The sequence below is a fragment of the Xylocopa sonorina genome, chromosome 2 (assembly GCF_050948175.1).
Source record: "Xylocopa sonorina isolate GNS202 chromosome 2, iyXylSono1_principal, whole genome shotgun sequence".
NCBI classification, from domain to species: domain Eukaryota; kingdom Metazoa; phylum Arthropoda; class Insecta; order Hymenoptera; family Apidae; genus Xylocopa; species Xylocopa sonorina.
In genome coordinates this window covers 10,107,858-10,135,755 of record NC_135194.1, presented here as the reverse complement: position 1 = coordinate 10,135,755, position 27,898 = coordinate 10,107,858, and the positions used below count along the sequence as shown (strand labels likewise).

Sequence of the window (27,898 nt, the reverse complement as noted above, 5' to 3'; positions counted from 1 at the left end):
TCGATTCACGAGCTATTTCACGTACTTAAGTAGACTAATATTTCTCTACAATAATACGATGATCCTTCGTATAGATAATATCCTTATCAAGTAATTACTTACGAAGAGTTTGTATATACAATTTTCATTAATTATTATTCGATGCTTGCGCGTACCAAACGAAGCATGGCAGGCCACGATTGATCGAGACGACGCGCAAGAATCACGTTCGAATTCAGGACATCCTGTGTACGCCATCAATGGCTCTGTCGATAATTCACCGGTGAGTCATGCGCGAGCCGCTCGATCTTGAAAATAACGAGCCACCAATTAGCCGGAAATAAAAAGTTCGTCCTTCCGATCGATCCGTCTAAGGAAGTTGCGTAACTACGCTCAACCGGACCACCTGCCGTTGCGTCCATTCTTCTCCACCCGTCTCATTTCAATATTTGTTCCGACACGCGAAATATACGGTCGTGCCAGGAAGTAGAACCGACGACGCTGCGGCTGGCCCGCCGCCAAATCCACTTGCAAAGACACTTACCGCGAAACGCGGTTTGCGCTCGTTTCCTTCGGACTTAACACGAGTTCCCAACTTTCAAAGTAAAGAATGTTCCAACTGACGGATACGTATTATCAATTTTTGCAATTTTTTTCGGATTTTCAACGAACGGGACGAGGGTTGTGCGTTTTCATGCTTCGCCCCTTTAGCGCGTTTTCATATGTTGTCGGATCGAATTTTCGAAGAAGCATGAAGTAAAAGTTATTGGTAATACTTTCAATCTGTACGAGTATGTATTGTTCTCTCTTTTATTTATTTGTTTCGAGCGTGAAATGTTAAACGTTAAACTCTGATTCGGTTCTTTCGTTTCGAAATCTCCTGACGCTTTTGCCTGTTATTTATTGTTGCACTAACTGGCCGTGCAGGTGTTGAGCAATACCGTAGTTCATTTGGGTAAAACGGACTTTATTTTTAATCCCGATCGTCGCGTAAGTGTTCGTCCATATTATGAAGTCTGGATATTTCCGTTCAGCCATAATGGATGTGCTTTCTTCTAAAAATAATCTTTAACCGCGTAAAATTGGCAACGTTCCTTGCATTTGACAAAAATACGTCTTTCATCTTTCACGTCGTCTTTAACCGTTCAAATATAGGGACACTTTTGTGAAACGCGAAAATGAGCAGCATTCCAGTTATTCTGTCGTTAAATAATTTATGGCGTCAAATAGGAATGCATTCTGTGGCCAAAGACTTAGCGTTCTTTCATGCGCATCACTGACATCCGAACAAGAATTATTGTTAATTAAATTTTACCTCGAAATGATCTAGAAAAATGAAATAATCTTTCAACTATAATTAAAGAAGAACATGTAACTCTATTTTTGCTAGTGGTCTGCTAAAAAAAATCTTACTCAAAGATAAGCATTGTGTAAGTACACAGTAGCGTAATCAGTAAACTCAACGGTACGCTCCAAGAGGGAAACCACCCCATTTTTTGACGATGCTGAGTGTAACATCCTTACCAAAGCATTTTCAGAATTACGTGGACTTGAAATACAAAAAACGAGATGACCTCCATTGATAAAAATTATGTTGGTCTAAAAAGGTAAAGAACCGCATAAAAACTATAGAAAAATAAATATTCGCTGCAAAAAAGCAAGCACTCGACGCAAGCAGTCGTCGAAGTTAACCCAGACAAAAAACAAGCGCATAACAAACTCGCAAAAAGTATCCCTATTAATTTTTTCGTGAAAGTTAACCCTTACAGTTTGAAAATAGAGTCCTCCAAGCTACGTGAACGAGTACTCTAAAAGAAAATCTGTCAGGCGGACGCGAAGAGATGCCACCGGCGAGAACCACAAAGTAATTGGATTTCAATGTATAGTTCAACATCGAATAGAATATCTTCTCGTGGTCTCTACGTCGCTTCGGGTCGAGCACTTTGTGTTAAAGCTTGCGTACACGTGGCTAGACCACTGACGCTGTGTACGAGCTATGCGTGCATTGATACGATGCGGTTTGATTAAAGGAGCAGGCTTGCAGAGGGCTCTCGTTAAACCCTTCTTACCCCACGGAAGAGACTTTGGTAATAGGACTGTAATAACCATGTTGAATAACAGCTATTTACTTGCTGTGATTAGAGCCTCGCTTTCCCAGCGTTCATTTCCGAAAAACTCCACCTCTGCGACGCGTTTGCGGTATAATTTTCACTTCGCGTGGCCGGGAAATATGATGAGACGATTTTTTGAAATATGAAATCAAATCGTAAAGAATTGGGATAATTTCAAATATTTTTAATGCATTCTCATTATGTTTGCGCTTTCTTTCGTTGCGTGATCATTTTGGAAAAATAAATAAATAAAGCAGCAACATCGTCGCTCGTCGAAAAATACCTGCGAAGCTAAGAAACCTTTCCAAGAAAAGCGTCTAGAGAATTATAGAACAATGGCCGTCGGCGGAATATTTCATTTTCACGTCTTCCAAAATTAATTTCGTATATTCTGCTTCATGTTGCAACAGGGACATTATTCTAGAATCCTATTCTGTACTAAAAATGAGGACCATCAGAATTATTCCTGAGAGTCTATTCGGAGAACTAAATTTCTACAGTGTTGCATCTAAACTGTTTCGAAATTGATCCCTAAACGAATTTAAATGTATTCTAACATTGCATTCCAAACTCGCAGTGTCATTGCAGCAAACAGAATAACATCTCGAAACTCCTAGACGCATCTACTTCGAATACCAAGTACCAAAGTTAATTTCGCACGATCTCGCTCAACTCGCTCAACGATCCTCGACGAAAGCGCGTTCGACGTTCAAAATTGAGCGCGATTTTTTAAAATGCAACCACGGTTCGCGGTACGACGCGTAACAATCGCCAATTGCTCCTCTGCCAACGTCGAGCAACGCGCGAGCGTATCGCCTCGTGTCTAGCAACAAGTTGATGCTTCCGTCTGCATGGGAACGTCCGCGCGCGACGTTCAGATCAAACCGATAGTTACGCGACAAGAACTGCTAAACACTCTCAAGTTAATGCCAACAGTTTCAACAGAAACGTGCACCGCCGCCGCCAGAACTGCGCGACGCGTTTTGAATGCAACCCCGGCTGAATGGTTATGTCATAATATCCATTTCACGCTCGAACACCGCGCCCTGCTCGCGCGCGATGCCTCTGATACCGATAGGGGAGGTATGGAGCTGCCAGCGATAAACTTTCAGTCGAGTTCGAGGACTTCGATGCTCTGACATTCCCTCGTGAAGATAAGGGTAGCGCGATGTAGTTGCGGTACAGTCGCAATTGTTGTAAACTGTAGATAAACGTTAAGTACTCGTGAAATTAACGACACCTACGTACGTATCGTTAGATTATTAAACTTTCCGCAGAATTGAAGCTCGCACGCCAGCACAAAACGAAACGATTCGCGTGGGTAGGACGTAACGAGAAACAGGTGTTGATGGACGCAACGCGTGCTCGCGTTATCGACGCATCGCCCGGGTGTTGTTCCATTTTTATTTTCATCAATCATGCAATAAGCCTGCAGCAGCTTACGCGGCCGCGGTGTCAGCCAACAGCGTGCACGTAAGTGCTTACAAGCTCGAAGGTTCCGTTCTCTTCTTAACGCGCACGCCAACCGCCGCTACCCACTGGGAATCCTGTGTAATCCTCCCCTTAAGCAACGTGGCCGCCGCTGAAATACGATTTCCACCCGCCCTCCGACACTTTCAACCCGGCGACGCTACGTTCGAGAGAGTTTTACCCCACCCACTCGTGGGCCAACTGTTTTTCGACGTCTCTACGTTTTCTGAATATTTAACGGACGACCACCGAGTCTGACCATATACCGTGCAGCACCCACTAAATAAGGGTGCGAAATCTCTTCCGTTTCAAATTCAATTGCCACGCTTTTTTTTCGTGGAATACAAAAATTGTGCAACGATACGGTTGGCGCGGTTCGACTGTTGTAGTACACGATATCGAATTTCTGGTTCAACTGAGTCGAAGGAGCCAAGTACAACGCGCTCTTAAACCCCGAAGAAAGGTTTTATTCACATGGTACGTGGTACGTAGTCTAGCGTGAAATGCTGAATTCAGAATGATGAAAGCTGCTCTGGTTTTTCGGGCTTGGTATTTAAGGAACTTGTAAAGAGCTTGGGAAAGGATAGTTTCGCAAGTTGGAGGAAATAGCCAAGGGTCAAGGATGAGATATAGGGTGGAAGTAACAGAGGGGATGAATAAATTTAGCATATATGACTGTTTGAGATGAATCAATATTTACAAAGGATAGTGATGATAACTATGGCTCATGAAATAGACAGCTGACATCTGGCAATGAAATTTTGACTTAAAAAGGAAGGAGTTTTCGAAAGATGCTTGAGAAGTGTTGATCTGAGACTCTTTACGAAGTAGCGAACATATTCGTAAAAAAATAGATTCGTTATGAATATTCATCTTCCTTAATGTATGTGGTATAGAGGCTATTTTATATTCATGAAATTCCACCACGTATCACTTAATTGATAATGTGTACAGGCAAAACTCTGCCTGCGTAATATATCCTGAATAGGTGCACATAACTCGGAACCGGACGCGAGTAGCTATTTAGGTATGGAACGAGATCTCTGCACTTAATTAATCTCGTGATGAGTCTCAGTGGCTTGTTTTCTACCGCAAGGACACCAAGTGAAAAGGAGGCGAGGCTGGTAATGGAGTCCTGGAGAATCCTTTGAGAATTAGCGATGACAACGCAGATGCGAAAACGTTTTCATTTTTGATTTTGTGATCATGGAAGCCAAAAGTGTACCAATAATGACTGAAGTTACACGAATTACATATTAAATAAATAAATACGTCAAGTTTGATCTTATTTTAACCAAAAGACGTCATCGATAGGTCAACAAAATTCTCAACAAAGGAAAATTGAAGATACAACAGTCTCATCGATACACAGACATCTTATCCCTTTCAGCACGTGAAAAAGAAGCAGTGAGCGTGTTATACTTCACGCTTCGCTCGGTCGAAAATAGAGCCTGGTCAGTAGTTAACCCGGTCGCGTTTAACGAAGGTCTCGCAGCTCTTTAGGGTTGACTCGTTCCACAAAGGAAGAAACCGAAACTTCGCTCCAGTCTCCCCTAATCCCACTTGGTACATCAAATTGACGCGATTGTCTCAGCTTATGAAAAGGTCGGCAATAATAATTCTCGCTAGGGAAGTATCAAACGAGCCAAGCCAAGAGGCGACGGCGAGCAGAGATTATGTCAGCGAGATTCACAGACGCTGGTTTCCGTTAATTTTGACGAGACTTCCTGGTCGAAGTCGCGGCACTAATCTCTTTGGCTGAAAGCCCGTCAAAAGGGCCAACGCTGCTCGTGGCGGCCAGATGAGATGGCCATGAAGCCACCAAAGCATCCGCTAAAAATTCTTCCAGCTCTGCTTCCATAATAATCACTTTCCTTTTATTTCGCCACACTTTTCGAGGGAATTTTTGGAATATATGAGACAATACTCTTTCTGATCCGACTTTCAGGTATTTTTTCTAAGAGCTCGTACGTTTTCATTTCCGATCGAGTATGAACGAAAATACCAAGTTGCCTGGTAGTCTTTTTAAATATAAATACGAGCGCAAAGGGTTAAAAATTCCGAGTTGCCTGGTAATCTTCATAAGTATGAATATGAACGCAAAGCGTTAAAGTGATCCCTGTAGTCCCAGAAAATGGCGAGACAAAAATTGCAGATATTAAACTCATGCGTCAAGACGTAAGAATTTTTTTAAGCAGTAAAACGTTGAAGCGTTGAAGTGACCGGAAGATAGTTAACACGTGTTATCGTGACTGGTATCGAGGTATCCAGTGGAGTGTAATCAACGTTGCCAGAAGCAGGAAAAGGAATGGCCGCGTAGGGAAATTCAAGAGTGGCAATGGGGAGACCGGAAAGTATAAAATACTGCTACTTATAGCGGTGGCTCGCGTACCGTGCACGGGAATCGTATCCGTCTATACGGCTTTTCGCGTGACGCCATCTTTTCCCCACGGTAGGGAAATCTCCTTGCAACGTTAAGCGTAATACAAACGCGCGATTCGCCTAGGGAGATTGCACATTCACCGATCGTTCCGATGCACGTATTCGAGGTGTGTTACATGCTGCGTTCCACGCTGTATTTCACTCCTACGAACTGGCGAATAAAATTCCCGGTTTCACTATTTCATTGCTTTCCTCGAGGCGCGAATTATATTGCTCGCAGAAGAATGTTTCCTCTTTTTTTAAACATTGCAGATGATAGACTATCGCAATTAGTAACGCTAACGTTCAATGTTCGCAAATGATATTTAAGTTTAAAAATATGAATAATGCGATGCTTTGCAGATGTACAGGATCGCAGCAACTATTAATTTCTATAATTTAAAAGCAATCACAGGCTTGATCAGTCTCGCATGTTCAACTAATCCGTATCACAGCTCGAAGCTTCGACCACTGTTTTACCTAAGCTCTCGTCCCGATTAACGAAGCAAAACGAAACGACAAAACAGGACAGCTACCCTGCTATTCCAAAATCGTTTGCATCCAATTATCCCAGGCGGAATTCGGGTGGATTTACAGCATCCGTTACACGGAAACACCCGGAGAGCCATCGATCGCAGCCAACGTTTAACAGTGTCGCTCTGTTACTTCCTTGTTTTTTCAAATTCATGAGCTTTTAATATTAGCACAATGCCGAAAATGATATTGCGCCGCAGTGCAGACAAGATATGTACCGCGAAAAGTTTCTAAAATATCAAGGGAACCAAGGGGTCGTGTAAATATGACGGTAAGGAGAGCGCGCCTTCAAGGGGTAAGTTTTCGCATTAACGAAAGACGCCCGTTATGGCGACTGTGCCACCTGCTTGAAGACAATTGCGGATATTATTTCGGTATGTGACTTGAAATCTACGAAAAGAGTTCCACGATGAAACGACCTTTCCTTTTCAATGGCTGATCAAGAGTATTCCTGCTGTCATTCGTGTCAACTTATTTAAATGGAAGGTATTCGACAAAATGTAATCGCTCGCGTTTCGTTCATATTCAATGCGCGTCAATTACGTTTCTACATTAATCGTATTTCATTATATGGAAGACTGAAATCGATCAAAGTCTGCACTTGACGTTAACATAATATTTGTTTAAATATTTTCTGCTAACGTTATAAAAGAGACGATTCTACCATGAAATTAGAGGCGAACACCCGCATACCAAATTACCACGGTGCAACGAGCCATCTCTCGTAATTAACAACACGCCGCAACACACGAAACAAACCAACACGACGTGAAAACAATTCATCCCTTACCTTGCGCGCTTCGTTCCTTCTTCTTGCGTCGCAGCTTCTTCTTCTGCACCTTCCCCGTGCAATTCGACGACGACGAATCGTCGCAGCCGGCCTTCTCCTGCTTCTCCGCGACCCTCCTCGCCTCCTCCTGTCGTTTCTTCAGCAACTGGTACACCCTCCTAAAGTAATCTCTGGCGATATCCTCGTTCGACTTGTTCGCCAACACCCCTTCACTGCTCAAACTCTCGAAACTATCAACCGCTGCCCCATTGACGTCACCCTTCGTATCGCCTCGCTCCACAGTTTCCTCAAGCTCTTCACTACCATCCACAACCTTGAACGTGTCGCTCTTCTTCACGTTCGTGCGCGTGTACAACTCCTTGTAACCGTTGCAAGTCTTCTTGGGGATCGTATTGTAACCGCAATCGGGGGAAATCATGTTGGACGCGTTCTTCTCGTGACCCTTCGCCTGTACTTTACTCGACGCGTGGTTCACGGAGACCTCGGGTTTGTCCTCGATCGAATAACTCGTCTGCGAATTGGCTCCGGGTCTGTCGTTCGTAGAATTGCCAGAAACCACCTCGAAAGTGTCACCAGCTTGGTTCTCCGGGAGCTTCCGGTTCTCTAAGCTGCCACGCCGTTGCTGCAGCGGGTCCACGCAATTCCGCAAGTTCTGGCAGATCCTGCAATTCCTGAAGGTGCACAGCTCTGCCTGCAGATCCTTCCATCGCGGTTTACTCATAAAGTCCTCCTCCTTCACCTCCCTGTTCTCAGACTCTCTATGCAATTTCTCGTGCTTCTTCCTCTCCTTGTATTCCCGCCACGATTTGTCCACGTTGTCCTTGCTCCTGACTCGCCTCGGAGGATTCTCTTGCTCCGAGTCACGGCTGCTCCCCACTTGACCCAACAGCACGTCGCTCTTCGTCTTGCGATAGAGCTTCCGCTTCTCCGTTGGATCCCTCGACCTCTGTCGATGCTCCGTGCCAGCTGTTTCCGCTGCCTCGACGATCGTCTCGCTCTTCGAACGACGATAAGCCCTCTGCTGGAACGAGTCCTTGGAACGCGAGCTGCAGGATCTCGACGATCGTTCTCTGCTGACTTGTCGGCTGGCTCTCTGCTTGTCCCTCTGAATAATCTCTGGGTCGAACCTGATGATGCTCGTCTCGCTATGCACTTTACGCGTTCGATAGCCTCGAGGGTCCTCCGGTTGTCTGTACTCGGAGGACCTCTTCTGAATTCCTACCTTTGGCCTCATTTGACCATCCCACTGGCCGAAACTTCGCTCCTGTTCCATCTTCTGTTGAATCTTCCTTTGCAGAAACGACCTCACCCTCTCCAGCTCCTCGCTCTTGATCTTCCTTCTGGTGTCTTCAGCTTTCGTGTTCTCGATGGAAGTTTCAAGTTTATTATTATCCTCACGGACTTCGTTGAGACTCGCAGATTTTTCAACCCTCGCACCCTCGTCCTTGATCGCCTCTCGAAGTCGCATGAGACCATCCTTGATCCTCTGACTGCGAACCTCGTCGTCGTTCCTGTCAACGGTCAACTTCGACCCATCGCTGCTCTCCTCTTCCTCCACGTGTACCAACCTGGGCAGAATCTCGCTCTGCGTCCTCAAGTAAGCCTTCATTTTCCTGCACCTCTCCTTCGCAATTTCATCCGGACTCTTGCCCACAGTGTTCTTCGTTCTAAGATCGTCGATGATCTGCTGCCGCAAATAATCTCCAGTCGAATACTTCTTCAAGGCCGCCCTCGTTTCTTCAGCCTGTCTCACAGCCTCTGATCCAGCGGATTGCCTCTTCCTCCCTTTCCTCTCCTTCTCCTTCACCGTCACCTCGCTCCTCGATTTCCTAGGCGCGTAACCGAACTGGCAACCGCCGAACTTCGTGCTGAACCCGTCGATGTTTCTGTTTCCTTGTACCAGGATGGTCGAGCTAGGCGCAGACGAGGACGAGAAGGAGGAGGAACCAGTGGACGGTCTCTCGCTGGGCGATCGACTCGGGAACTCCTCGTGGGACTTGAGGCCCTCGCGAAACGAGCCTCTGGCCCGCTGCGCCGTCTGACCAGTCGTCTCTACCAGCAGGCGGCCATCTTTGTCCAGCAGCTGGATTACAGGAAGCGTGTCCGCGGACGTGGTCAGCTCCCACTCCCAGTGCCGCGGCTTGTCCAGCTTCAACCTGACGATCGGTTCCGTGGGCTCGTTCGAGGACGCAGAATCCGGATTGACCAGGCTGGATGACGTGGCTGTTATAATCGGGTGACCGTTCTTCATGTTTCCGGTTCTCGACGAGGTAATTTTCGTCCCGCCGCTTGGGTTCGATCACCTCTCCAATCTGAGGGGCCACCGTCGATCTTCCGCGGGCACCCTGAATTTTAATGCCCCGATGGAATTTATCGGTCGATCTTGATTGGCAAATTTTCCGTGCCACGGGATTTCCTGTTGCCTCGCAGCTGCCCGTTTCGTTGGAATTATAACGTTACGATTTTTTAGCGATCTTTTTATGTCGAGGGATGTGTATTTATCGGGTCTGTTGCCTCGTTGGAATGAAAATTTCACGGTGTTCTTTTAATTTTCTGCTTTGGGACGTGGATACGACGCTGCCGCGTCGTTGGCGGTTCGATGTTGTTGTACTATTTTATTGGAACTTGAATTATAGGTTTTTTATGGCTTTGTACATTGAATAATAAATACTCGTCCACTATTGGCACTGTCTGCGTGAACCATCTGTTTCCTCTGACAAGGTATATCAAGCTCGATACTCGGATTTCAGGATAACGCAAAGTATCCGCGGCATTATGCTCGATTATTGAGTTTAGCTTGAAAACACGTGTAATACATGCAAAGGTATTTCCATAACTCGAAGAGGAATATCAATATTGAAATATTCATCTCGACATTTATCATGTAAATATTTCGCTCCGCTGCGGCGCGTAAATATTTCCGCGGATCGCGAAATATTTTCTACAGCCGAATGTTTCGCTCGACGACTTGTTTGTTGCTGGGAAAAGTCTCGAGACTGTTTCTAATCCTTTCAAACGGATTGTTCAAGCGCATCTAATCTGCTGTCTGTCGCGTCCGGCAATTCCGATGCTCGCTCAATTCTGTTCACCTTGCTCACAATTTTCTTCTTTTACATGCTTCGGCAAAACATTTTTCGAACTCCCAGAAACTTTCAAATAACCGTCAAACTTTCTTTATCACCACATACGATTCTCCAAATTAATAATTTACATTTTTCTTCTTAAGCATCAACACTGTCGCACGTTGTCTCGTATTCGTCCACGTTCGCTGAGCCAGTGGTCCACGTGTAAATTCCCAGGTTATCCCTGCCACTCGCGGATGCGATTCGACTTGGTATCCGTTGCTCGTAAAACGCGATCGAGAATTATTGTTCGACGAAGAATCGAACGAGCGTTACGCTTAGCTTATGTAACGCGACCTCAGACGCTTGGCAGCTTGTCAGAATCGAGGGAGTTTGACTTTGGGATGTTTCCGAAACCGCTTCACGCTTTTACATCCATCCCTCGTTGTGTTTGCGCTCGCTATTCACGGCTCGAGCTTGTGTACGTAAGTGTTCCCTTCAATTTTTCGGGAACCAGGGTAAACGCTTCGAACCGATGCCTGTTGGCTCTTGGAAATCGGATAACACATCCAAACCGGCACGTTCTCCAATAAAATACCATGGAAGGTGCGAACGAACAATATCAATTACAATTCCTCACAGATATCTCATTCTCAAAAACCAAACAATTAATTCCACAACCACTGTCGATACACGTGCTCGATTTAAAAAAAAAACAATAAAAATCTCCAACGATCGTCTCGACAAACTCGACGATCGGACACGATCTTCCGCGACGTAACGATCGACCGTCGTTGCAGCACAACTGTCACTCGCCGTCGTAACTGTCACAATAACGAGCGACCCAAGCTCAAGGCCCGTCGAGAAATTTCCGCAGCCGTGAAACGCACGTTCGCCGCAGCGCTCCGCGACGGAGGCGAGCTTTTGGCAGAGCTCGAAGGGGAACCGCTCGCTGATCGTTAGTGCATCGGCGTGCTGCTGTGGCGAGACGCGTGGAATCACGGTCGGCTTGCGCGGACGCCGTGGCACGCGTGTTTACAAGCACCAGGTTATAAATACCGGGCCGTCGAGGATTTTTCCAGCCCGCTACCGATCGCCCGTCGTTCCGCTTCCCGTGCTCGTTTAATATTCCGCCGCGTTCCGGGAACGACGCCCGGCACCGGTCCGTTCCCCGTGGTCGCCGGGCAAATATCGCGATCCAACGAGGGCCGCGATCTTCCCGGCGAGGATCAATAAACGCGAGAGCCGCGATTGCTCCCTTCTTCCTTCCACGCCGCTAAACCTTACGCGTGCAACTGCGCGCACACCGTCGGACTCGAAGGTGTCCCGGTTTCCATCGGCCAGCCGCCTGTACCTACGCATCTCAAAATATCCGCGAAGACATAGCTGGTCTCGCCCGTCGAAGCGAAAAACTCCGGTGCGCCGGTCGATTCTTGACAAACGGCCAACCGCGGGTGAACGTCGAGGATGGAGGAACGTCGCGCCTGGCAGACCTGGCGGGACCACGCGACGCGACGATCCCGCGCGCTACCATCGAGACCGGAAGCGGCGTCCGATCGATCGTTTCCCGGTGCCCGCGCGCTCTCGATCCTCCTGTGACTCGCGCGGCGAGCCAGCCGCGGATTCACTGAGCCCTCCGTCGCGGACCACCCGTGGAAGCCCATGCCCCGACGTCCTACCCATCCGAAAATAAATCCCGTGGGACTCGATAGGTAGAACGCAGGAATGTCAGCACGTGACGCGTGTCACGATTATCATACGAACGGTTTTGCCAGCGGAGAACTGCTGGGGGATTTGAACTCTGTTGGCTGGTTCTTTTTTTTGGGCTGGAGGATGAGTTCGTTGAAGGGCTTATGGGGAACTTTTGTGGCATATATATATTCTTTTGGTTTTCGTGTTATTCTTTCGATGGAGGATAGGAAAGTTTTTTCTTATAGATTTGTTTTAGAGAGGATAATCAGAAGAAATTGGTCAACGTTTTGTATGTTTTTATATGGGTTACAGTGTATCTCGATTTAAACGAGAACACAAATATCGAATGTAAAAGTAATCGGCTTAGCGAGGAATATCTGTATCTAAATACTGATGTAAAAGCCTGGTTTAAAATACGCCTCTTTTCATACAATGCTTCGTAATTATATGCGTCTTATTGCACAATAAGAGACATTGTTCAAACACAGCTTAACGTAACCGCGCCCACACAGCTGGCATCGCAACTTTTATTTTCCATAGGTTATCAAACTTGTTTCATCGTTTGTAAAGGTTTCATTTATGGCTGACACTTCAATGAACCGACGAGTAATTTTTGAAATAAATATAGATTATAGAACAGGAATAAATTGAAAACGGGTAAAATACAATGGAGGTTTTTGTTCCTTCTTTAATTAGAAAAATAATTCACGTTTAATGTCACAGGAACGATTCTACTGGGGAAACTAAAATTTGGTATAAATTAGGTTGTGACAGTTGTCGACGTTTGACAGAAATCGATGAGAGGGTGGCGGAGAAGCGTACGATTCGACGCGAAATGACGCGGACGCGAGAACACGGGGGTAAACGCCAGCTGTTCGGTTTCTTTCCGCGTTTCAGCCTTCCCATTAGGGGCGGGATTTTGACGTGCTATTGGATTTCTTTTGTCGGCGATGAGTCATAGTGCGGGCTGAATTAAAATGATGGATTGATGTTCTTTGAATGAATTCGTTACTCCCTTCTCGTGGATACAAAACCACTGTTGGCAATTTCAAATTGAATTCTTTGAAAACAGCGAATTATTTCTCTGTGAAACTAGATACGAAAATTCGTAGCTTCTAATCATATCGTGCAATCGATAAACTAATGTTACAATTACAACGATTCAACTCTAACTAATTACGATACAAATTATTTAATAAACTTTCTACGTTTCTACAGCTCTGTGGATCGATGAAGTTTCAAAGTACAACTGAACACAGGGTGGCGCCCAATAAGCGATAAAAGTCATTACAAAAGTCAACTTCTAAACTCAAAGAAAACATTCTCCCCTTATTAATAGAATCAACGAGCAGATTAATTATGAACGAGGGAGGGAAAAATGTTAAATAACGTACCGAACTTCTCTCCAGCTGTAACTTAAGGTAATAAAAACAAATGTCTCGAGCGCAAGGCCAACTTCGTAAGTCCTCGAGTTACTTCTTTGTTCGAAGCATTAACATGATTAAAGAGGAGAACGTAGCGGGGGTGGACAGAAATTCCACATGAACGTTCCATCAAAAGTTCCGCCGGAAGTTACCAACTGCGCATAACGCGAAACTTGACGCGTCGGTGAGGACCGCGTCTAGCCACCCCATTCGTCCAGCGCGCCACACTGTTTGCCAGGAAAAGAAAATCGAGGACAGGAATCAATGGCCTATGGAATATTTGTTTACTTTCAATCGTGCAGGACCAACTGCAAGTGGACCATCGATATCCAGGCAGTCGTATCTTATAAAAAATAAAAAGGACGATCAACTTACCCCCATTCATATGAAACGAAATAATTAAATATTACGTCTCAGATGCTTCGTTCTTAAATATTAAATCTTGAAATGATATTATCGGACAGAATTCCCTGGTAGACTTAACATATATAGCTCGCTTGGTCTGTGCTTAGTACTAAACGGAGAATTGATCTAGTCGCATTAATAGAATCAGTCGTTTTAATTTATCATCCAATTTGAGGAACATTTACACGCTCGAACGGCCATTAATCGATTAGAATGGACGTTAATAGCACGACTTGCGCAACATTTATGTAAAACGTGAATCAGATGTGGGGACAGACGATTGCCAAAAATTGCCGCCCTGACACAAATCGTCTCGTTACTCATCTCCAGAGGTTACGTAAAACGATGAAGCACGTTTCAGAGGGAAACAAGGGGGTTGCAGACACGTTCCTATAAATTCTCGCGGGCCAGCGCGTCGCGAGCGCGAATCTTCGAATTAAAAATTCCACGGCAGAGCGAACGGAGAGCGCGCGTCGACGGAATAACGAAACTCGCGAGAATAGAGAATCTTTTTCACCGAACGAAATGAAAATACCGTTCGCGCGGTAACGAGCCTCTCCGTTTCTCTTTGATATCGCAAACGCGCCCGTTTCGAGCGGGGATATGTAGTTCCCCTCTAACGATCTTTTAGGCGACTCAAAAGTGTTTCCATCGCGACCAGTTTTCTAGTTTAATTACGTCGGAATACAGAACGAAATTGCCATTTCTTTCCTGTTATTTCCGCGCCTGTATTTCATCAGACGAAATGTCTATTTTTAAATAATCATCGTGGAGGTTGGAAAGAGTGTTTAAATGCGAACGTTGTAACCGAAGCTCGCTGATATCTAGAGGAAGAGCGTTGAAATACAGTACAAGCTGATAAGAAAATGCTGATGCGAAATGTTTTAGAATGGAAGGTTAAGTTCCTCACTCCACGCAGAAAGAGCATACTCACCGAGAAACAAAAATAACTCATCATTTTTCTAAATTTTATGGCAGAGCAAGTATTTGTACATTTCGAAAATCTCTAGACTTCAATCTGAAACTAAAATATTTATTATCTTTCAGTCGAGAACGATAATTTTTTAATTTCGTTTCAAAGTCCTCCAATGAAACACTTTTAATTCGCACGTAAAAAATTTGAAATCGTAGAATACTTGTACGATGCAACAGATGATCGAACGAAACGTGCAGAGCGCCCGTCGTAGGATAGAAAATAATAATTTATTCAGTTTCCAGGGAAATATAAACGTACAGTGTACTGCAAGAAAACATCTCATCCAACGTGAACATAAAATATCGACTACTCGATAGCAGAGCGACTCTATCGCGTACAATCAGGCATCGTTGGTACACGCTCTCGTCTCCCTTTAAACATTATAAAACTGTAACAACCTCCTCTCTCTCTCTCTCTCTCTCTCTCTCCCACACTCTCTCTACAAAAAATGTATCGTAACGAGGACTCGTCGACAAACTCCTCTGAACTTCGATCAACGGTTCGAACTCGTAAAAAAGAAACTCGTGGCTCGAACCCATCGGCCGTTCCTTCGCACCGCGCCATATACGTGTACAACCGGATGGTCGCTCGCGTGGTATCGCGACTCACCCTCGACGCGCCATGTCTATTTCTCTCCGTTTTACCGCTAAATCCGAGCCACGGTGTGTTCGTTTCGAAAGAATAAACCGACACGGTTGCCTCCACGATTCTATTTTCGACCCGCGATGCTCGCACGGACGAGTGGAACTTACGTTTGTTTGCATCGATCGCTACCTTCCGGATGAACGTTTCAAGGGGATGGAACGCGACGCCGGAAGTACAGCGCGCGCGTGAAAGTCGCCACCGTATCCTCGTACCGCGAACCTGTAGGAACGTAGACTCTCTCTCTCTCTCTCTCTCTCTCTCGATCGCGTCCAATTATTTCTGTCGAACGTAATCGCGAACTCGAGCGGAGACTTGTCTCGATCAGAATTGATAGTGCAGCGTCTCCGTTTAATCCTTTTTCGCGGTGCAACAAAAGGGGACGAACGAACCGACGTGAATTGTAAACGGTGAGCTGAGCTTGAAAATGAGGAATGGCAACCTGTAATGCAATTTGTTTCTTCTCGTTTTTCTTACAAAATGAAAGTATCTCTCTTTCTCTCTCTCTCTCTCTCTCTACAAATATATATGCACTTTTCGAGACGTACAATACACTAAACGATGAACGTTCCTCGTCTCGTAATAGGTTTCCAAAAATATTAGTAACATTTTGAGAACTTCATCGTGTACGTTTCCTCTCCGTTACGGACTATACGCTTGCTTATTTTAGTAGCCGTTCTTGGAGAACTATTTGATTTTATTGAACGTGTTCGTCGAAACGCTGCGCTAGTCGCGATTAAAACCTGCGAGCGTCGCTGCACTATACGCGCGCCTCGGTACGTGCTGCAATTCAATGGGGAATAAATTAATGAAATTAAAAGTACGACACTAACGTTCGGAAATTGAAATCGATTCTGCGAAGCAGACGGCATCGAGCAGAAATGAATCGACGGTATTAAAATCATGAAATCTTATTTAATCGTAATTAACCAACAAATTTCCATAGGTATCGTCAAACGAACTGTTAGGAAGAGAGTGTTGTACAATAAAAATATCGTAATATATAAAACAAACAATAAAAAATCGTGAATTCGATTAAAATTCTATCGATATAGTACAATTTATGATCTCGATCGAGTTTCGCGTAATAACTAAGAATCCTTCGAAAACTAAATCGCGAAAAGGGTCCATGGCGTCGTGATTTATTATTGCTTGATCAAGCTGCGTTTTTCTCTTCAACTGCGCGGCCTCTACGTGTAACGTCCTGTTTAAATGGGGTGAAAACCTCGCACAACTCGCCCTTTCTCTGTTTCGCGTAATCTATCAGCGTAAATGAACGTTTACGGTAGGTCGCATAACCAACTGGGCAAATGGGTAAATCGCGTTACGTTTTACAGAATCGTTATCGCGTAATAATACTCACATTCATCTTGTACAAGTACATATACATATATATGTGTCTTTAAATATATGCACGGCCACTTCCGTTCGAGCTGCGTACGAAACGCAGATGTAGAGCGAATGAAAAAGACGTCACTTCTCGTGTAATTAGATTTATAATCGTTTAATGGAATTTTCTTTAATTAAAGTTTTATAGAAACCGTGTCAATATTCGTAACATTTTGAATGTTGAACATGTAATTATTTACACGTATGTGTATATATCTGGTCAGTATTTTAATTCCTTTTGGTCAGTATTTAAATATGATTAAGGTCAGTATTCCTTTGAAAATATGTGAAGCCCCCATTGGCACTTAAAGAAATACCAATTGGTCGAAAACGTAATTTTTTCGACTTCTAATGAATTTACAATGGAATAGGTTTAATACTGTGTACTTTCTGCTTTATATTGTCCGTTTATTAATTTAACTAATTAACCTAACTTAAGCTGACCGTTTGATATTTTTATACTGACCTTTTTGGTAATAAAATACTGACTGAAAGTAGATTTAAATACTGGCCATTTAATTTGTGTGCCAATTCTTAAAATAAATCGAATGAAATAAAATCTTCTCAGCTAAAACGGGTTATAGTATAACGAATGGAGAAGGAAAGTTGATTTCTTTAACTTTTGATCGATGACCACGTTTCGTACGACCACGAACAGCCATAACAGTGCGTATACAATAATTCTAAGTCTTAAGAAGCATTCCATTTACGTGTCCCTATTATATCAACAACACTTATTCGCTTCGTTATCATTAATCTTCGACTAACTCGTATATAAAGTAATGCGCCCTCTCGAACGATAAATTATCATACTTACAATAAGTCAACAAAGGACGACTAAAACGACTGCGTATAATCGACACACCGCGTTAAGTCTCATTTGGCCAACGAATTGCACGCTTTCGAAAAAATGAAAAAAAAAAAAGAATAAAAAATAAATCGCTACGCGTCTCGCTTTTCACGTACCCGCTTTTTAAAAAATACCGTCATTTCAACCTGCACGCGCGGACATTTTCATTTATCAGTATTCCGTTCAATTGTTTCCAACTGCACCGGGTGTCTCGCGTGAAACGGATCACTTGAACGTGACAATACCAGAAACACATTTATAGTATACAATATAACAATTCAACAATATCAACGATACTAATATCGCATATAATCGTACAATTTCTATGCTTCCAACGTGGACGAATCATGCGAAAGCGAACTATTTTTATAAACATAAATGCAAATTCTTTATACAAACGTTTTTTTTATTTGTAACGTCCTCTCTCGACGATCTGCAAGTGGAGACACGACATTCAGATGTCCCATTGCACTCGAGACACCCCGTACAACCCGATCGCACGGTTTCCCGATCGCTACACATCCACGTCGCGCTCTCGACCAGAAATATCAGCCGTCGGAATGCCAATTGCGCAACAATGATATCATTACGAGCCCCCGGCGCGTAACCGTGGAAAATCGGCGGGTATTTCTGGATTTAATTTACGTGATTCAATCGCGTACGCGATCCGAGCCGAGGCGCATCTGATCCTGGCAGCCGTTCCGAAAAAGAACGGGGCGAAACCGAAACCGTGCATCAAGCCGATCCGCCTCGCGTGTCAGGAACTTTCTGTCCCCGGCCACGCTTGGCACGCTCGAAATCAGCCGGGAACTTCGCGGCGAGTCTCGCCACTGGAAATCTGGCATCCTGCGACACGCGTCCCTGTTACGAGAATTCCACGCGAACGAATAAAATGCTCGTGCATTAATACCGTTTATCGAGAAACGAAAACAACAAAAATTTGATCGATACAAAAAAAGACCAGAAAATATTCTGCAATTCAGGAATAGAATTACGATGAAGGTAATATTATAGAACGATTTGATTCTTTTTACGAGAGTTGGGAAAACTACTGCAATTAGAGTAGAGATTTCCTCTACTTTGCGTACTGAAATGACGCTCTGCAATAGATTAGGTAGGTCGGGTCAGACGAGAGTTCAGTTGGATCGCGTATTCGCTAGAATTGTATTTCAATGAACGGAGCTGAAATAAATGAGAATTTTCTGTAGAAAGCATCGTTAAACAATATCTCGAAAAATAATGTTTAAAATATTCATAAAATTCTCACTTTAATCAACGTCTCGAAATTACTGCGTGTCTTGAATAAAAAAAAACCGTCAAAAATCGTTGCGACGTGCCGTGCATAGAAACAAAAGGGTTGCAACCCCTTCCACCATTCGCGAAACGCAGCGTCGAAATGAGTGTACTTTCCATAAAAAGCAACGCGTATTAAAACTGATCGGTTGAACACGTACGCGTAACGGAAACGGTGCAACGAGAATATTATTTCGCCACTACTCCACTACGTAAATTGCTTCCACCTGTACGGTTATAGTTACACAATAGACGCAGGATAATGAGGTTATACACGCGCGGGTCCTGCGGCACGCTATGTCGTTAAAAAACAACGCTCCCCTAATGCAAATGCGCAGAAGGAAGGCTCGCGACAATAACAGAGCTAAAAGTGGTGTTCGCCGTTTTTGTTTAATAAAACGCGACTAAGCCGAATGGAGAACGGAAATTAACCGCGCTAAGGGAGCTCAACGGAAGAACAGATTTCGTGTGCACCAGTGAAACGCTTCGCTTTCATCCTCTCTCCCTCTCTCTCTCTCCCTCTCTTAGATTAATTAATGTATCTCTCTGTGGCTTGTGTTTCACAGTGTATAAAAAACAATCCAAGTTGAAAATTACGTATCGTTTGTCCTGGAGTACATTTCAAATTTCGCGTTAGCTACTTGCGCGTGAAATACTTTCGTCGTCATTTTTATCTCGTATTTCAGCAAAAGGAAAGTTCCATCGAACGTTTCGAGAGGAGAATGCAGATATGATATCGAAGTCGAACTTTCTACAAACTCTTCGCTCGAACGGCGCAAAGATCAGTTATGGTCAGTTCCGCCATTTTCAGGATATCCATCGATACAGAAAATCGGTGAATTCTTATTTCCGTTCAATTAAAAATATACACGAATTATTTTGGAGCAAATGACCCTCGTCCGTGAGAAAACAAAGCTATTCGATTATTCAAACAACTAATTGAATAATTAATAGCTTATTAGATCGAGCCAACATAATTATCTCTTCAAATACACAATGTACAATTGGCTAATTATCCCAGGAGAGATAACTCGTTTAATTGCAATTTATGCCCCGAAATATTCCCTATAATTACTCTCCTGCAATAATAATTTCCATCCTAAGACAAACTTACAACTCAGTACTACAAATACGAATTAATTGATCGAATACACAAGCTCCACGATCGCGTACGATCGTCATAAAGAATTGATAGATTCACTCGAATATTATCAACACGAAACGTGCTCCCTGAAAATGAAGAAATCCATTCGATCCCTCTCGACCAGTACCAATATCCCGTCCAATTCCTCAAAACTCGTAGCAGTTTTATGACATTTATCAGCGCGGAATCGTTACGTCGAGCAAGAAATGCCGATTCGAGGGAAGCCGCAAATCGCTCGGGCGTTTTTTGTTCCAGCGGCTCGTCGTCGAGAGGGCCGTAAATCTAGCGGAGCCCCATTATCCGAAAACGCGCGAAATAAGTCGGGATGAAACGACGCAAGAAATTAGGGGTACGAAGAGGAAGCGGTGGCGGCGGACGCTGGGCCGAATCGCGAATAAATCCGCGCGGAAAGGCGGCTGCACCGCTAATGCGCTTGACCGAAGAATCTGTTTGCCCGTCGAACCCGCGATAACTCTAATCGTAAATCCTTCTGGGAAAACGGGACATCTGCTGGCCCGCGTTACGTCCAGCCGCGTTACATTCTCGAAACTGGCGCGCTCGACGAGTGACTTAACGCGCCCGACGCCGCGCCGTTAAATGCGCCAGGCCGGTTCGCACCATCGGAATTCGCGTTTAATCACTGATTTTAATTAAACCCCGATGCGCCGTCGCTCGCGAAAATATATCCGACGCGTACTTCCACTTACGAACGAATTTTCACGCTCAAAGGGCGAAGATTATTCTGTTTTTACGTAGTTTTCTTTTTTTAAAGAACTTCCTAACTTCGAAATGAACATACATTAATTTATATTGTTATTTCTTTTTTTTTTTTGAAGGATGAATAGATCTAGAGGATCATAGAGTTGATAGAATGATGTAATTGATTTCAGATAACTCAAGTGTCTTGAATTTTTCATCCCTTATAAAGGAAAGATGATGATTGACAATTGATGATTAGCGACGAATACTGTTGATTCAATTATTGTCTGCAATATTATTACGATATATTGCTTGTAAAAAATGGCAGACGCAACTCGTTTAATTGCAATGTAAGCCCCCGATGCGTTCTAGTGTTCTGCACGATAATCGCGCACATCACCGTGTGCTCAGAGTGCTAACGTTTGGTACTCTCAATAAACTACGGAACAACGTGTTTCTAGCAATAATGGATGAACGTTTTAGCGTTGCCTGTGCAAAAGTGTGACTCTCGTTAGCTTCTCGCGCAGCAGCGGGAAATCTGTTCTTTGGTCGGTGCTCGAGAGGAGAAGAAATCAGTGTAGCTATGACGCTACCAAGCGTCGCGGTACAATCTCTCGTCGAGGTTCGGAGAAACGACGACGATGACGACGACTTACAAAAACTACGGTTTAATAACTATACAGTACAATAAAATACGAGGCGTGGGGTTTCTGGTTTTGGAACGAAGCGATTAATACCTGTACAGTCCTCGCGTCTTGTTGCGTCTCGTATCTGGGGAGCAGATTTTTAATGGACTATTAATTCATACGAAAATATAAATATTTTATTTCTTTACTGCATTATCTACTTTGCTTTCCATTTCATTATCGTTGTACTTAATTAAAGATTTAGACTGAGAATCTAAAAAAGGAAGAGAAAAATACTTCATATCACGAGCGTTTTATGTTGCTCATATTCAAGACAAACCAAATACTAAAATCATTAAATTGAACTTCTTCCAAGTTCGACACAAGATGTGAAAGTTTTGAAACGTATCCATTCAAGGTACAAGAGAAGAACCTGGAGAACCTTTCTATTCCAATTAAATCCCTAAACTAACCTGAGCAGCAGTTTCTCGCCCCTCGAAATGGCGTGGATCAGCGTTCAACGATTCCCCGTCCCGTCCACCCAGTAAATCCACTTTCTCATCCAGGACAGTTCCTTTCGATCCACCTGGGGCTTTCCTCATCCCCGTCTGCTCCGTGTTCGGGCCCGCGTGGCTCCCCACGGGGCCATCCTCGTCAGGATTTCTCCCGTCGATCACGGTGAATCCACCTTGAAATTTCACCGACTTCTTTCTTCTCATCCCGCCGGACTGCGCGCACGGACTACCAGCGGACATCGGTGACACGTTCATTCGCACCTTCCTCACTTCCACGTAGTCGTCCTCGATGGCATTTAGACCGCGTTCATCGCTCTCGAGTTTGCTCGCAACCGTGGCAGACGTCTCGTCCTTCCTCGTCCTGTCGATCGATCTCTCCGCGCTATCGTCCGCCATTGAATCGCGACGGTCCACCCTCCTCAGCGTCTCGAACGATTTAACCTCGACCTTCGCCTCCAGACCCCTACGAATGCTGACCACCGATCGACGCTCCTGAATTAGGCCTCTCTCTACTCTATCGTTGACTTTCGAATCTTTGTCGGTCGTCGCCTCGCGTCGAACCTCGTAGTACTTAATAAAGCTCCTAACTTTACCGGGGGTTATCGTTACAGTGTCGCGGGATTGGTCGTCACTTACAGCTACGGGTGTTACGGCCCTGTTATTGTCAGTATTATTACAATAGGGTAAAGAAATCCTCCTAGCTATGGCACTCTTGTCGTCGCTATCCACCTTCCTTGTTAAGTCTAACTGTCGCGCGTCCGCGGCATGGCGGCGCGACCCGTCTCTCGCATCAGTCTTTTCACCGTAGCCAACAGTCCGTAAACGTTTCACGGATCCCTCGCCTTTTATGCTGGCCTCTGCGTTCACGGAAATCGCGAAAGCGTCGCTCGCGACCTTCGATAATTCCGAACGAGCCTCGAATCGCGTTTGGGCGCCATTGTTCGCGTCCATCTTCGCGAGATCCTCTTCGCGATTCGACAAAACCTCGCGATTCTCCGAACGTTTGGCGCTTTCTGTTTCAGCCAACGCATTGCTCGGAGAGCTGGTGTTGCACGAAGACATCTCTTCGAATATTCTAGCCGATTCGTTGCTTTCGTTTCGATCAGCTTCAATTTTACTGTTACACATCGCTAGGGGAACAGCGTGATACGTCCGCTCCTTCGAGTGCGTTCCAAATTGTACATTTATTATTTTGCCATTCGTTTTCTCGAGCGTCTCGTCCAACGAATCGCTGTTAATATTTGCCAAGCTCACTCCATTTCCTTGGCTTTCTGACCTCGATGCATTCCCTTCCTTATCGTTCTTTTGTTGGGTAGAACCGATTACTCGCGGATTATCCTCGATTTCGGGTTCAGACTCTCTCTTCACTGGCTTCAATCTGATTTTACTAAAATTAGATACCAACTCGTTTAGTACGTCACACTTCAGCTCGTTAGTACTTTTATTGTTCACTGAAACGATCGTCTTGGGCGTTACCGATTTTCGAGGAGCAGCGTCCGTCTTGCTTGGCAATACTTCCGATTTTTCTGAAACTTTCTGCACCTTTAAATCGATTTCCATGGAATTGTTCAACGCGAGTTCAGTTTCTTCCTGATCTGGAGTAGGTTCTTCGCTTATCATTGGCGGTTCTGGATGAACTTCAACGATTTCAGTGCTGAACCATATAAGATTCGAATCGCTCGACAACATGTTCTCCAGAAAAGAGTTTCGTCGAATATCAACTGGAATTCTAATAGGTGCTTTATTTTCGAATAGCTTATTGTCCAGATACGTATCCTGCGATCTTTTACTAGTTTCGATATCTGACACATTGTCTATCCTGTCTGCGTTAATTAATTCCTGCGAATTTCTGCTGGTATCAGTCAAAATCTTCGAATCATCGTTTTCCTCGGAATCTTCGCTGTATTCTTCCAAATCGTTCGACGTGAAATCACAATAATTGCGCATATTTCGATACGATTCACTTAAAAATAACTTCTTCCTATATTCTCCAATGGATCCGCGGATTGAATCGATTTTCAGCCGCTGCTCTGTACGATCTTCTACGGATTCCTCAGCTGACGACGTTCCTTCATTAATTTCAGTCTCTATCTCGTTCGACGTAACACCTTCTACGTCGTTTGTTGTTAGCTTCTGATCAGAAACATCTATCTCGTTTATTGTCGATTTTTCACCGTTGACGTTAGAATCCTCGATAAAATTGACGTTTTCGATTAACTCGAACCTCCGATCAACATCATCTTCGACTGTATCATCGTTCCCCAAAATTGTTTCTTCACGTGCGAAATTATTATTCTCATTTTCGCACACGCCACTCGTCGAATCCTCGCGCGAACATCCTCCGCCATCGTCCACCTCATTCGTAGCGACGTCCCTCTCGATATCGTTATCCTCGATCGCCTGGTCCTCGATCAATACAATACAGCACTCCGTCTTCGATTTCATTAAACTCAGCTCCGCCTTGCTGACGTCCGCGGCTTTTAATTTTCCTTCCGGCCACGCTGAACCGAACGGCCTGTCCGCCATATCGAATTCTGTCGAACCGCGGAACGAACCGTTCGACCCGTCGCGGTTACCCTCGTCCTCGTCGAACGACCCCTTACAGATCGTTCGTAGCAAATTCGAGGCATCCTTCGAGGGCGACCATTCGGTCGAGCCGTTTCGTTTCTTCAAGATCGAACTGAAAGGTACGTCACCAAAGTCGTCGAAGTTCGTCTGAATGTCTTTTTCATTGCAAGCAAGCTGGCTCTCGTCAGTCACCTCGGTCAATTCCTCAGAAGAGACGCAACTCCACCCGACTTCTTCGTTCTCTAAGAATTGCACGTTCCTCGAAGCATCGTCCTCGTCTGATTGGTGATCAGGCGTCGACGAAGCTGGCGAGTCTATCACGAATCTAACCTTGGTCAACCTGGGCACAGGAGACTCCTCCTCGGGGCTATCGTAACACATCGGGGCGGAGGATCGTCTGATGTTTACTCTGTTACTCCTGTCGATGTAGTTGTCGAAGATAAAATCGCTCGGTTCGTCGCGTCTCTCGATAAGCCGATCGGAGAACGCGTCGGACCACCTGTCCAAACACCTCTCGAAGGGCAGATTAGTCGTGGTGACGCGGAAGCAGAGCTCGTCCTGATAGTCGTTCAGGGAGCTTTCGAACGAATCGAGGAACGAGTCGCTGGGCAATGAATTGGCCAGCTCCAAGGACGATTGCCCACACGAATCGTCCTCGCGCTGCAGCGTGCTGGGCAGCACGTTCTGAAAGTCGTGCAGAGTGAATAACAGTGGCGGATACTTGTTTGTCTCCTTTCTGACGAGCGGCTCGAACACGAATGGACGCGCTTGTTGCGGATTCGCAGTGCGACTTGGACTATTCTTGTAGTTATTCTCATTGTGGTCACTGTTCACTTCCTGAATCGTTATCGAATCTGTATTTTCGTACTGTCGAGTCTCTGCTCGCGGAGTTTCGTTCAAGTTGAAACTATTTCGCGTTTCATTTGTCTCTGCGCTCGATGTCGCTTCTTTGGACCGATCTATGGTGACCTGAGACTCGATTTCGCGGACTGTTCGCGGCGGTGGTGGCGGTGGCGCCAAACGCCTTCTATGAGACTTCCTCAGGCGCGTCGATGACGTTTTCTCCGGAGATTTTGCGATCGCCACCTGGTTCACTTTGCGCTTCTTTCGTCTCGGTGGTACTGGCGGTACGCTAGTAGACTCTGCGTCTGAAACAACGATTGATCGAACGTTGGAGTGCATAGCGCTGGAAAATGGCAACAGAGCTCGTCGTATCGTTCTCCACCGTGGTCACTTCCGTTCGAAGTTCGATTTTCGCGCAACGACGTTCTATTTAATTCAATCGAAGTTCTCAACTGTTCACAGGGTGTATTGTACGGGGAAGATGGCCCCGTTCTGGTATTGGTCGAGAGCTTACAGCGGTGATTCGGGGGGTTTACGTTTATGCATGTCGAAGACGGGTTAAGTACAGTTCGCGGGTGTTTCCAAGGGAAATTCGGGGCACGGAAGCGCGTGACTAACCACGGTGTTAGACCGTTCGAGGGATACTAAAGGTGATTCCCTACAAATGACTGTCCCCTACCCCTACCTCACACGCCCAGTCAATAGTTGTGATTCACTGATGCTGCCAAGTTTAAGTTCCCTGTTCAATGAAAGAAGACCCTGGCGAAATTCTAAAATCAATCTTGCGTTCTAATACGACGGGACGGATCTGATCCGACTGCGTTCGGATCAATTTCTATTTAGAGAATCTAGTAATTTATGTTTGCAAAAATGGTAGAAAATTGAGAATGGAATTTTATTAACAGTCAGTGGATAAATGTTGCAAAGTTGATTGTATTGAAATCGAATACTGATGTTTATTATTGTTGTCTCGTCGTAGATGAAATTTTTAAAACTAACTTGATAAGTCACGATAAAATGGTAAATGCTGTAGTTAAACGTGATCGATTTAAGACAGACTAATCCTCATTCGGCAACTAAAGGGCACGACTGACGTGACAATTCGTATTAAACGTGCAAATGGAAAGAACAACGAGCGCTGCCGCCTCCAGCTCTGAGCAAGGCTTCTACCGTTAAATGGATAAAAACAATTCGATTAGGTTACGTAATCGATGCAGCCATGTACGACATAATGGACGTAATGGCCTTAATGGTATTTTGCTTGTAGGAGGTACGTGCTGCCTCGATTGAAAATTGAACATTTCCGAGTTAAGAGGAAAAACATTGTGTGATAGTAGGGAAAACAAAGTGGAATATTAATTCAATGTACCATACGAATTATACACTGCACTAAAAATTCCTTTTTGTACGAAAATTATAAGTTTCAAAATTAAAAAAAAAAATATGCTGATTTTACTACCTTTATATTTTAATGGGTAGGTGTGGGTTTCAGAGTAAAATAATACGAGCGACGCGAATATCGAAGAGGAAGCTAAAAGTGTAGCTGTGCATGTGGAGTGGCTACGTACTAACTTGGTATTCGTCGATTAAATAAAAACTTGGCGACTCGTCCTGCTGACGTCGAAGTCCTCGATGCTCAGCAGCATACTGGCGGACTTAAGCGCCCCATTATCGACGAGATCGGCCATGTACAAGCTGTTTGCGTTATGATTACCCATTGCGCTCGATGCAGCGCTGCTGTACGCGCTCGAGGTATTTTGCACGGATGCAACGTCGGTCGTCCTTTGAACGAACCATTTGTTTGTCATGCACGTTGCGTCCGCTCCCGAGGACACGTGGAACCTGATGTCACTGGAATCAATGAAAGCGTGCGTTAAGCTCACGCGGAAAATCGATAAGCGTGCTCTGTCAAACGCGACAATGAACGCTTCGTTTCTTTGGATCATAAATATTTTAGTGTACTCAACTTTGAACTTGTTCCGATCTATATTCTGCGCCATTTTTAGTGATCTTTCTGTGCTTTTTAATTTGTGTATTTTTATATAAATATTTGATAATTGCAATCTTATGCAACCATTGCACAAAGTGCAATCATGAGCGTGAACGTTTGATAATTGCAATGCGTATCCCACGTCATATATTATGTTAAACTTACGGAGTCGAGAATCTAGAGTTCAGCGTAAAGCATCCAGAGAATTCAGATTTTGGATAATAACATGCATGGGATAATCAACATTCCTCTCGCAACACTAGAAACTGCATATTCCTAAGATTACCATGTATAACGATAATATACTGCTTCCACAGAGTCCAAATAATTTTCATAGCAAATTATAATAAAACGACACGCTCATAGAATTAAGAGAACTCAGATTATAAAACAGACTAGAACAGATTATAGAACAGATTATAAAAAAATAATTTGAGAAATTCTAACGTTAAAACACCATTCAATTCGGACACCA

The 27,898-nt window shown here is 44.5% G+C and overlaps 5 protein-coding genes across 8 annotated transcripts in view; 1 reads left to right on the top strand and 4 right to left on the bottom strand.

The window, feature by feature from the left end:
* Nucleotides 1-4,820, top strand: part of Ikkbeta (inhibitor of nuclear factor kappa B kinase subunit beta) — a 575,876-nt gene extending 571,056 nt beyond the window's left edge. Inside the window, exon 14 of the mRNA XM_076910687.1 lies at nucleotides 4,801-4,820. The gene's annotated coding sequence lies outside the window, so the exon portion shown is untranslated. The remainder of the gene's footprint in view (nucleotides 1-4,800) is intronic.
* LOC143433354 (uncharacterized) overlaps nucleotides 1-9,824 on the bottom strand; it is a 129,947-nt gene extending 120,123 nt beyond the window's left edge. Inside the window, exon 1 of the mRNA XM_076910678.1 lies at nucleotides 7,306-9,824. Within this exon, the coding sequence (XP_076766793.1) occupies nucleotides 7,306-9,556 (2,251 nt within the window). The 5' untranslated portion in view covers nucleotides 9,557-9,824. The remainder of the gene's footprint in view (nucleotides 1-7,305) is intronic.
* The window catches only part of Rassf (Ras association family member), a 459,381-nt gene that overhangs the window by 29,690 nt on the left and 401,793 nt on the right, over nucleotides 1-27,898 (bottom strand). The window lies entirely within an intron of this gene.
* Nucleotides 21,340-25,979, bottom strand: LOC143433273 (uncharacterized). Its single transcript, XM_076910559.1, has 3 exons — nucleotides 25,970-25,979; nucleotides 21,981-25,738; nucleotides 21,340-21,652 (listed from the first exon to the last, which is right to left on the bottom strand). Exons 1-3 carry the CDS (start codon nucleotides 25,977-25,979, stop codon nucleotides 21,557-21,559), a joined length of 3,864 nt encoding a protein of 1,287 aa, XP_076766674.1. The 3' UTR covers nucleotides 21,340-21,556.
* LOC143433355 (uncharacterized) overlaps nucleotides 25,600-27,898 on the bottom strand; it is a 70,313-nt gene continuing 68,014 nt past the window's right edge. For 3 of the 4 annotated variants that reach the window (XM_076910679.1, XM_076910682.1, XM_076910681.1), the window contains exons 17-18: nucleotides 27,002-27,284; nucleotides 25,600-25,738 (exon numbers count right to left, since the gene is read on the bottom strand). In XM_076910679.1, the coding sequence (XP_076766794.1) occupies nucleotides 27,020-27,284 (265 nt within the window). In that variant the 3' untranslated portion in view covers nucleotides 25,600-25,738; nucleotides 27,002-27,019. The remainder of the gene's footprint in view (nucleotides 25,739-27,001; nucleotides 27,285-27,898) is intronic. The other variant, XM_076910680.1, reaches the window with a different exon arrangement.

What these genes read in the sequence shown, in the direction of transcription:
- LOC143433273 (XM_076910559.1), bottom strand. An exon ending in GGCGAGAAACTGCTGCTCAG is followed by an intron (nt 21,653 to 21,980) that starts GTTAGTTTAGGG and finishes TCTGCTCCCCAG; the next exon opens with ATACGAGACGCAACAAGACG.